This window comes from Sceloporus undulatus, chromosome 3 (assembly GCF_019175285.1).
Source record: "Sceloporus undulatus isolate JIND9_A2432 ecotype Alabama chromosome 3, SceUnd_v1.1, whole genome shotgun sequence".
NCBI classification, from domain to species: Eukaryota; Metazoa; Chordata; class Lepidosauria; order Squamata; family Phrynosomatidae; genus Sceloporus; species Sceloporus undulatus.
Window position 1 is genome coordinate 88,774,503 of NC_056524.1, and position 11,610 is coordinate 88,786,112.

The 11,610-nt window shown below is 40.0% G+C and overlaps 1 protein-coding gene across 5 annotated transcripts in view; it reads right to left on the reverse strand.

The window, feature by feature from the left end:
* The window catches only part of GLRA2 (glycine receptor alpha 2), a 168,938-nt gene that overhangs the window by 113,924 nt on the left and 43,404 nt on the right, over positions 1-11,610 (reverse strand). For all 5 annotated transcript variants that reach the window (XM_042461133.1, XM_042461130.1, XM_042461131.1 and 2 more), the window contains one exon: positions 1,441-1,664. In XM_042461133.1, coding sequence (XP_042317067.1) covers positions 1,441-1,664 — 224 coding nt within the window. The remainder of the gene's footprint in view (positions 1-1,440; positions 1,665-11,610) is intronic.

Below are 11,610 nucleotides of genomic sequence, written 5' to 3' on the forward strand. Positions count from 1 at the left end.
CTGATGGGGATCTGTGGATGATTTGCTTGTAATTATTTGCTTCTTTTCTGATAGACAAGGATTTTGAGAATCCAGAATGGTACATGTTGATGAGGGAAAGGAGAATCATATTCCCAGCCTCCCCCTCTGCAAAAATGATATATGTATGAATCAGACCAGTGAGCCAATGATGCACCTGAGATATAAACTCAAATATCTCTCTAATTTTTATATGTCTCTTTACACTGTCCTGATTGTGTAATCAGTTCTCCTTTTAACTGTTGATTTTCAAAGGATATGGGTGGGCCATAACATGGTTAAGACAGGAAGAAGTCAGAGTATACAGGTGTAGATCTCTGGGTTGTAGAAACAATAGCCAAGTGCTTTGCAGGGGGGGGGGGGGCAACAGTGAATGGGTTTTTAGATGCCTTTTGGAGAATGCACTGAGTATCTTATGTAGACAAATCTCCTCAAATCCGTACTGCACCTAAGAACAATTTTGTGAAATCTAAAATAACAGCTGCTAATGGTTCATTAAGCAATTAAGAGCTTGAGGAAAAGAGGAGAAAACAAAAACAAAAAAGGAAGAATGTAAAAATTATGATTAATTTTTGCAGTTAACAGTGTGGACTTTCCATCTTCAAGGCTCATTGCAAATATTCAGCTATTAATAGCCCAATGAAGCATGCTAGCTAAGGAGCATAGGAAATGCATGCTGCAAGGATCATTTGTACAACACATGCTTCTCCTTTGCTATTTTAAGTCTCTTTATCATTCTGATTATCTGCATGTGTCTTGCTTAATCAGCTCTCATCAATGTAAGTTTGTGAGCGCATAACTAGAACCACTCCAGTGTAATGTGTGCCTCTCTCTCTATTTTTTTAAATGTTTAAAAATGCAAAAATAAACAGATTGTATAAGCAAGAAAGCCTGTCTGGGACAGATATACCTAGGTGCTTCTAAGACTACATCCACACTGCAGAAATAATCCAGGTTGACACTGCTTTAACTGCCATGGCTCACTGCTATGGCATTCTGGAAATTATAGTTTTGTGGAGTATTTAGCCTTCTCTGTCAGAGAGCTCTAGAGACACAACAAAGTGTCAATCTGGATTATTTCTGCAGTGCAGATGCAGCGTAAGTCACTCCATTTTGGGGGTGGGTATTCAAAGATTGTTCCAACAGATGATGATGGAAGCTACTATAACTGGGAGGTGTGAGTTTATCAGACGCTTTCACATTTTCAGCAAGACTAGCTTGTACTACTTGATTTTCTTACTTTAAAGGAGTGCAAGCTGAGCAAGATGAAGCAGAAAGATCTCCTCCTGTAAGCCTCATTATGAAAGAGGAATGACAAAAATAGAACATATACGTTATGTTCTGTGATCTAAGACACATTTTGAATATCAAACATATGCCCAAAGGAGAGTGAATGAGAGAAAGAGACAGAGAGTGATTTACCTGATACTATATAACACTTTCCCATTTTTGGAAATCCTCAGAAGTTTGTTGTCTGTTGTAACATCATGGAAGTTTGCTCCCTTTTCATTGGCGAAGAATAGATCAGGTTTCCAAATAGAATCCAACATGGAAGGATCCAAATCCAAGGAGTCATCAGGGTACTCACTGTAGGCAAGACGAGAGTCGTTCCACTGCTGTCTCAAAAAAATGTTCACTCTGTAGTCCTACAGGAATGTCAGGCATACAAGTTATTAAAGCTCTGGTCCCTATTAGATGTCACAGTGCTTTTAAACTTTGCGACAGATATGAATGATACAATTGGCAAATGGAACAGTATGTTTTGCTTTGACCATGGCACTATAGGGTTGGCTGATAAAGACATTGTTCCCTCTGCCTCTAGGAATAAGGCCCTGGCATAGTTGGTTCACCTAAGTTTTTGCAAGGGAGCCATTTGTGATGAAACAGAAGTCACATGAAAAAAGAACAACAAACCATGAATATATTTGTCCCATGTCAGAAAGAAGAGATGGACCACTCAGTGAGTGGAGAATACTATAGAGGGTGTGCCTGCAAAGATCTGGTTGAGACACAGAGAGGGAAAGCTGGAGAAAGGATGGGATATTGTTCCCTAAGAAGCAAAGGCCCATATCATCTTGGCTTAGGGTTTCATCTGCTGAAATGGCTGGTTTTCTTGTGTGTGTATATGCCTTCAAGTCACCTGTTGACTTATGGTGACTTCATAAACCACATAGGGTTTTCTTAGGCAAGGAATACCCCAGAGGTGGTTTTGCTAGTTCCTTTCTCTGAAATATAGCTTACAGCACCTGATTTTTGCTGGCAGTCACCCATCCAAGTACTAACCAGAACTGATCCAGTTTGGCTTCCATGATCAGACAAGACCTTTAGGGTATTTAGGCCTTCACTGGACAAAATGATGTAACATGCTGGGAAACTTTGAAAACTGTGAAGTTTTCAAATACTATTTGCAGTTCAGGGCTTATTCTTCACAAAATTCATGTTATGCAGAAATAGTTTTTCTGTGCAGAAAATGCTGTATTTAGTTATTTATTCTGTGCAAAATTTGCATATTTCTATGGAGAAAATATTTCTGAATGCTGTTTTATGCACACAAAAAATGTAAATTTTGCACAGAATAAGTCCCAAACTGCAAAGATTCCCATCAGTCCAGGGTTTTATTTTGTCATCAAGGTTTCCTAACTCCTAAGAATTATTTTTTCAATCATTTTTTAATATTTTAAACATTATTTCCACCCCTGATAAACTGTCAATTAATCTAATGTAATCTACCTATTGTTCAACTCCAGACTATGTGATAGATAGATAGATAGATAGATAGATAGATTAGTTTTGTTGTTTTAAAATTCAAATCCTTGTAAAGTTTATAAATCAGTTTGTAATATTATTTTAAAAATATGCCCCATAGGAATGAAAAAAGGGATATACCTGAAGCAAAGTGTAAGGGGGAAATGGGAAAGTGAGATACAAGAGTGAACACAAAATTGGATTTAAAGAGGGCATTGCCACCACATTTTATCATAAAAATAAGAACTTTTTATTCTAGCAATTAACTGGCTGCTAAGGGGGAAATTGGGCATCATGATTTTGTGTTTATCTGCTCCAAATTGTTTTTTTTTTTTTTAATATTATAAATTTTTAACTCATTTTAACATTTGGGTGTATTAGCTTTTCTTTTTATCTATTTCTAATCTTGTAAGCACCTTTAGTCTCACTTCTGAAAGAAAGGCAGGATATCAGCAAATAAATTAATATTTACTCTCTACTTGACAAGAAGGCTGGTTGCATGTACCTGCCTGCTACTATGACTTTTAAAACAACAGGTAAGCTAGCAGTCTTTTCAAATATGTTCTCTAATGCATACTCTTCTCTCTCCACTTAAGTATGCCTCTTACAAGTGTTGCTCTTGCTTCTCTAGTCAGGTGTTTCTCTGCCCTATCAAGGGCTGCCAGCCACTTATGACTGGCCCAGAAGCTAAGGACCCTCAGAGTCCTTTCCATTAACCATCAGCTGTAGCCCAGCTGGATGGGAGACTTTGTAGCAAGTTAACCTGTCTTGGCTCCCAGTTATATAGGCGGGATACAAACCGCCGCTTTGCGGCGCTTCCCCGCCGCCGCCGTTTGCTCTGCGCGGGAGCCGCAGCAGCCAAACCGCGCGACTCCCGCGCGAAGCAAAAAAGAAGCTCCATTTCGGAGCTTCTTCTTGTGGCGCATTTGCGACGTCATAGGCGCCGCGACACGTCTGGACGCTATGTGTCCAGTACGTAAAGATGGCGGCGCCCATGTAGAAGGGGCACCGCCATCTTGTAAGTATAGGATACGTACTAGGGTTAGGGGGGTGCGGAAGCACCGCCCCTTCCTAACTCTAGTACGTATCCTATACGTACTATATGGCAGTTTGTATCCCGCCATAGACACAGAGCAAGAAGAGGTATTTTAGGTGCCTGCAAGAAAATGAGCATGGCCAGTGTAATTTTGACACTGGTGTAACTTTTTATTAAAGGGCTCTTGGAAACTTGGGAGCCCTAGTGGTGCAGTGATTAAATGCCAGTACTGCAGTCACAAGGTTGTGAGTTTGATTCTCGGCAGGGCTCCAAGGTCCTCTCAGCCTGCCATCCTTTCATAGGTTGGTAAAATGAGTACCCAGCTTGTTGCGGGGATGGAACCCTGGCTGCTCTAGCCAGCACAGTCAGAGGTGAGGAATGATGGAAACCGCATTCCAGTATCATCTGGAGGATTCATTTCAGTTCTAAAGTGAAAGCTGGGTCACTGCAACCTTATAAAAACTTGAAAACATAAAAATCTTCAAGTCCTCCTATGAATGGCAACCCTTCAAATTCCATTGATGATATTTTTGTTTATCACTGTGCCTGTGAGGCTATTCAGAAAACACTGCATTACCTGCTAATCTATATATATTTGTTAAACCAAAGGCTATATTAGTACTTTTGTTTATATTGTGCTGAAACCGGAATCTCATGTAATGAACATTCTTCCCTGCACCTGACAAATGTTTTGACAAAAAGGTGTGGAGCTATTCCCAAGCAGAGAGACCATCGGTGTTTCTAGACCTTCATCCAGTGGCACATAGCTGACTATCTGGGGTGTGTATAGGAACAAATGCATTCAAATAATGCATTTTCCATCAAATGTAATGCACTATATGGATGGATGACATCTGCACCTTTTCATTTCCCCAGCCCACTGCCACTGTGTGTGAGAGGAGGTGGACTGAGATAAGGATTTAAAGTGCAGAGCATGTGTGCAATGAAGACACTAGTGCAACATGAAAAAAAAGTATGGAAAATTGGCTCTGCTGTCTGGAGAAATTCAGATGTGTCACCTCTCTTCTTCCTTCTGAATGTTATATTGAAAGACAATGCAAGGGGGAGCTTTGTTTGACCTCTGTGAAATTAACCAAAGCTACATAACATCTTTCTCAACATCTTGACATTCACTAGATGTTTTGTGATTGGATGAGATTATACATTTTAACATATATCAGAGTGGGCATCACTAAACCAGGATATGCATTAAGATCTGTATGGGAGGGCTTTCTCATAGTCCCACTACCCTACAGGCACAGTTGGTAAGGAACCATTAGCTGCTACCAGGCCATCAAGCTTTTTTTCCACAGGAGACCCAATTGCTCCCCTGGCACTTGCCTTTCTGCCAAGAGGTGAAGACAATCTTACTTAGGCAGGCCTTCTGAATTTTATCTATGGCGTTGTAGTGTGTGTGTAATGTGATATGCTGTACTTAAAAATTTTAATAAGTGTGTGTGCATGTGTGTGTACTGAAACTATGATGTGAACATGTTTTAAGTGATTTTAACAAAACTGATATTTAATTATCTTTTAACTTTTGTAATCAATGTTCTGACTGCGTTTGTTTTTTAAACTATTGTAAACTGCCTTAGATCCCATTTTGGGAGAAAGGCAGGGATATAAATGCAATAAATAAATAAATAAAATTACAGCAAAGTATTATTTTCAAGCAAAAAAAAACCCTTTCAAACAAAAACAAACACACATGGGCTTGCACACACACAGCCATGCAGATGATGCTTAAGCAGGTGCCTATCTGTCAAACAATGACTGTGAGGAGTTGAAGCACCTGTTGGATCCACTGTGAAAGGTCAGAGAACCAGCCCTTCTCCTCCCACAGCTGTTTTGAGTTGAATGGGAGCTATGTAGACATACTAATAGAGGCAGGTTACAAACCGCCATAAAATACGTATTGACTATGTATTAGGGTTAGGAAGGGGCGGTGCTTCCGCACCCCCCTAACCCTAATCCGTAGTCAATACGGAGAATATGGCGGCAGCCGTTCCACACGGCCGCCACCATATTGATGTAGTGGACACTGTGCGTCCGCATGCCGCGCAGCACTTATCACGTCGCGAGTGCGCCATTGGCGCCTCGCGGCGTCATAACTGCGCCACAGGAAGAAGCTCCATTTTGGAGCTTCTTTTTTGCTCTGCGAGGGAGTTGCGCGGTTTGGCTGCTGTGACTCCCTCGTGGAGCAAACAGCAGCGCCGGGAGACCGCTGCAAAGCGGCGGTTTGTAACCCACCAGAGTTTCCATTTGACCACAAGCAGCTGTGGGAGGAAGTACATTTGCCCCAAGTGAAAGCTATTTCAGATTCCCCATTGCATCATGGAGCATCAGTGGAGGGATGCATTTGCTGGTCTTGCATGAAGAGAGGCCAGTAATTCACATCCTGGCATCATGTACCAGGAGACAGAGTGTAGGGGTGGCCCTGGAGCTTTTAAAAGCATGTGCTGCCTCCTTCTCTGTCTTTCTCTCTGGCTTTTGATTCACCATTCTGCCTCTGTCACAGTCTCATTTTGCTGGTTGTTTCATGGTTGGTTAGGAATTGCCCCCTTTTTTCATCTAGGGGGAATTGAATAATTGGCATAGGATGGAGTCTTAACTAGGCAGCCACTTGGCAGGTTGTGGGGAGAGAAAAGACCAGTTTGATGAACATATATGGTATCTAGTTGGTGAAGGATAGGCCTTTGGAGTTGCATCTATATGTCATGCAACCTGGGGGAGGGGATAGATACAATTCTTACAGCTGGCCCAAGGGTTTTGCCCTATTTTAAGTCCTCTGATAGAGCAGGTTGGATCCCTGGATTTGCCTTCCAGTATTTGGTCACTCAGGAAGCAACCAAGATTATAAATTATCCTAAGGGCTCAGGTGTTTCACCCAGGAGAAGCTGAGGATAAGGTCTAGGATAGACTACATTTCCCAGCTGCTAGGTCTTCCCCCATGTACCATCTTGGGGGGGGGGGTGAGGATTTATAAATAGGTGACCATTTAAATAAGGTGGCCCATTTTTCAACCCAGCCTATATTGAATGGACTTATTATTTCATGAATTGATCAGCAAAAAATTCTGCAAAAATGAATAAAGTAGTAATTGTAATGTTTTCTCTCTTCACAAAATAGGAGGTTTCACACTGAGCTTAGAAAACATTGATAGCATCCAGTTGATTAGTCCCAATTGCAGTAGACCCATTCAGTCAATTGCAGAAATTATTGAATGTCAGCATTCATGAGCTGATTCAATAGATCTACTTTAAGCAGGATTTACAACAGAATTTAGGCCCATATTTTTAAGTGTAGCTTCCAGAATCTCTCCCAAAATTTTATAGTTCAAAAAAGTAACTTTTTCATCTCATTTTTCTCTTTTCAAACCTAATGAAAATCTGGTGCAGTATTCTAATTTGGCCCAAACTGCTCAACATGTAAATAAGATTTTAAGCTGCTAAGCTAAAACCATTTAACGGGGACTTTAGACAAAAGTAAGACTTACTTCTGAATAAACAGGCATGGGACACTGCTTTTAAAATAGTAGAAGAGGCATGCTGAATGAATGATTAATGGCTAGAAATATGGCCTGCAAGGCAAAGCACTCAAGAAAAGACCCAAGACCTCAGTTCCAATTCATATATGGGTTCATTGGCTTGTCTTGGCTCAGGATGAGTGGCTTTTCTGCTTCATTATTGTTCCATGGGTTGGCTCTGTCTTGCTTTCCACTCCACAGCCTCCTCATTTAACTTGAGGTAATGAAATCAGTGAAAGATTTCCAGAAATGTAAATAGAAATGTTAAATACACCATAGGATATCAACATCATTATGGTTAACTGTACATTGGGAGGGGAGGAGGCTTTTTAGCATGAAAAAAAAACCCAGCTTAATTATTCATTGTGCTAAAATAAATCATCCTAGGATTTGTGTGTCTGTGTGATTTTTAATTAAAGGCCACCAATGTAGGACTTATAACAAATGTGATTATAATATAACCATTGCTACTCTTCAGGAGAATTGTAAGATATTGCGTGTATACAGTAAGGAGGGGCAAAGAATAAATATCCAGGATCTCACTGTGAAATTAAGGTGAGGCTCCACTCACACTTACCTGAGAATGTGTCCCATTGAATTAAGTGGAAATTACTGGTGAATAGACATGTATGAAACTATGCAGCCAGAGCCTTTTTTATATATATTGAGATAGATAAGGTTTACAATTCCAGCTAGCTAACACCTTAAGATATGAAAATCTTAACATATGAAAATCAAACCCATTCAAAGTTGTAAATTTTATTCATCTGAACATGTGAGTAATAGAAGGATGAAATTTGTTGGTGAATGTCACTGCTCCTTAGGGTAGCTAAGCTGGATACAGGATGGGGTTCCTGTAGCTTTAATCCTGAACAGATCATAGAACAGGATGGGATACTTTAAACCTCTATGAAATGGGATGAAAGTACCTGCCCCCCCCCTCACCTTCCAAATCAAAAATTTCTAATGCGTAACCTATGGTTATGCATTTTAGCTGATTTGTATTCATGATCTCTAACTATTAGATAGTGTAGGAATTGTGAAAGTCTTCTAATCCTGATGTGTCAGGTAGCAACCACCTCCTCTCAATTAGACTGATTTTTCTACCCCTCTCCCACCATCAATCTTTGGTGCAAGAAGGAATTACAACAGAGTGATCCTATTTTTTATTGTTGCACCAGCAAGCATGAGGATAGAAATATTAGTCTGCTTTACCCAATTGACATGAAGACAGTGGCTGCTGTCTAATAAATCATGGGTGGGTTATTGGGCCAGGAGATGCTATTTTGCTATACAACTAATGTAGCTGACCAGATAGGTTCCTGATCTAGAATCTGATATTTTTAACTTTTGTATAGTAACAAAATTTAGTGAAGTTAAAGGATTCAAGTTACAAGATCCCCATCCTATATCTTCCTTTGAACAAGCTTACATTTCAGATTACTTTTGCTCACAACAAGTAGAATGTATATGAACATGACACTGACAGTCTTTGATTTGAAAAATGTCTGAGTTGGTGTTGGTTAGACAAACTATTGAACTGGATAATAGGGAGAATTTATTGTAGATGAAATCTAAGTTAAAATCCTTGCACTGAGCTGGTTGCTAAATTTAGTTCTGCTCAATAAGCCTGTCCACATTTAGGAACAGCTTCCCCAAGTTCACCGGGGAGTTGAACAGAGAGAATGTTTCCAACAGCTCAGTGACCTGGGATTTGATCTCAGGAAGTACTGCCAAACATGATTCCTTACCTGGAGACTTAGAGAATACCTGCCAATCACATTGGACAGGTTGGGACTGAGTGGATCAGTGGCCTGTCTCAACAATAAGGCAGCTTCATTCATTCAGTTCAGTTCAGAAAATATGCTTTGGGGGTTTCTGGAATTTTAAAAATTGCTACTTCAGGATGCAATTAACTTTGGAGACTAACTGAAGTACCAATGGCGGAAAAAATGCTTCTGTAGGAAAGGTTCTTGGCAGCATGCCATCTTAAAAACAGGCAATTATGTTATTATTTAAAACTTTGTGGGAAGCAGTTGTGCTTGTCTCTTGTAGCAAACCCAACAAATAGTTTAGTGGCACTTTAATGATGAACATGTATTATTTGATATAAGCTTTTGTGGGATGGAGCCCATTTCATCTGATATGATGTGATGAAGTTGGCCACGGTCCACAAAAGCTTATGACAAATAAACCTTGGGAATCTAGCATACTGTTAGACATTTACCATGTCATAAACTAGGCCTACAAGTACAACCTTGTAACTGTTTGGTGTTTACATTTACAATAGTGGTGCCATTGCTATGACTGCAAATTCCTGTTCCCCAAACTCACAATGAAATCCAGGCAGCCATACCGAGGGACAGAACTCTGCTGTGCTGGACAGCAAGGTGGAAAAATCCAGACCCCTTCTACTAGCAAGCTACAGTGTGAAGAGATGTGACTGAACCCCACTGATTCTGTTCATTGTACCATGGTCTGATTTTGTTCATTGTACCATTGCTTGCTGCCAAGAGGGAGCTGGTTGTTTGAACCTTCAGCACCCTCACTTGGCACCATTACAGAACTCCTTTGCTTAGTACAGGTATCTGGCTTTTATGGTGCACTTTGGGGGTCAGATTAGGAGAAAGAGCACAGCTGGAATCAAGTCTACATGTATCATGCAGCCATGTGTCGTTTAGATGCCACAAGATTTTTATTTGACATCTAGATTCTGTAAAGCATCCTAATTGTAATATGATCTGTATAAAGGATATAATTCCAAGAATGTTAAGTGCTTGGCTCTACTGAACTTGAGCAAACTTCAGGTCACAGTGTTCTCTGGTAGCTTCTATTTCTATGTCACATCTGTGTGTCTATGTCACACTCTGGTTTTTAATAGGTCCCAGGTCCTGGACTTATTCAGGAGATTCTTGGATAGCTCCTTTAAAATTCAGAATAATACCTAGAGCAGATTCACCACCATTCTGACATGGAAATCACCAGGTGAATTAATATCTTTAAGGGGTGAACTACACATTACCCTTTAAAGAAGGAGGAGGAGGAGATGATTATGATCATCATAATCCTCAGGAGACTATCCTAATCTGTAGCCTCCCAAGCCTAGCATTTTCAAAAGACAGGGAGAAACAACAACAATAGCTACTTACTGCCATAGGCTTCCTTATATGCATTTGTTCATAACATGCCTGGCTCTGAGGTTATTAGTTTCAAGAGGCTAATAACCTGTTTCTGGATTACACACTAGATTTCTCATTATGTAGTTGTATCACCATTTATATTTGGCAGTTGACATGGCAACAGTTCTCAAACAGGGTGATGGGAGATAGTATTGAATTCTTCATTATATCTTCCTATTCTGTTTTTTTCCAGCCCAAAACATAAGTTCTGAAGTTGGTTCCAGTGATTAAAAAACAGCTTCACAAAATCCAGAGTTTAGAATTAAAACAACAAACCACTGAAACCAGCAAAAAGCAATAGCATAAAAAAGTTAACAGCACAATCTATACATGTCTAATCAAATTCTATTGATTTCAAAGGGCCTTACTGCTAAATAGGGAGGCATAGGATTGCAAATAACAGCTCCACTTAAAACAAAGTGAAAGCATGTTAAAATGACAAAACAAACAAGTGTAGGGTAAAGTCGTCATAAAATAGCAATTTTCTCCCTCTCCAAAAAACAAAACCAGAGCAAGGATCAGAAAGTAGATGGTAAAACATGGAATAGTTGAGCGGAAATTAAGTTTTCTGCTGATAACATTTTGCCGTGCCATAGAATTTCAGGCAGGGATAGGAACAGTCAAACAAAAATCTTTCTTCTAAACCCGTGATTACCAAACTTTGGTCATCAGGGTATTTTGCACTTCAACCCCAGAATGCCCAGCCACCTTGGCCAATAGTCAGAAATTCTGGGAGCTGAAATCCCAAACATCTACAGAGCCAAATTTGGGAATTGCTGTTCTAAACAACAGTTGAAGGTAGAGGGACATTGGTTTTTATGGCACCTGGTTATTCTATTCCACAAAAGCCTAATTGCAATAAGCCCTGTTTAGTGTTCCCATCTGTGTATTTCCCTCCATGTGAAGTTTTCACAAGGGCATTTGGCCTTGCCACAATAGCTGAATTTAGATGGCAGAATTGCTTAATTCTCCTGGAATAACCTACCAGACAAAGCGTGACACCAGTGTAATTTAAAGGTGATAAATTGATCTATTTAACAGTAAGCAAACATACATATGTAATTATATAGATACATATGCTCAAACTGGGTGTAAACACTGTCTGT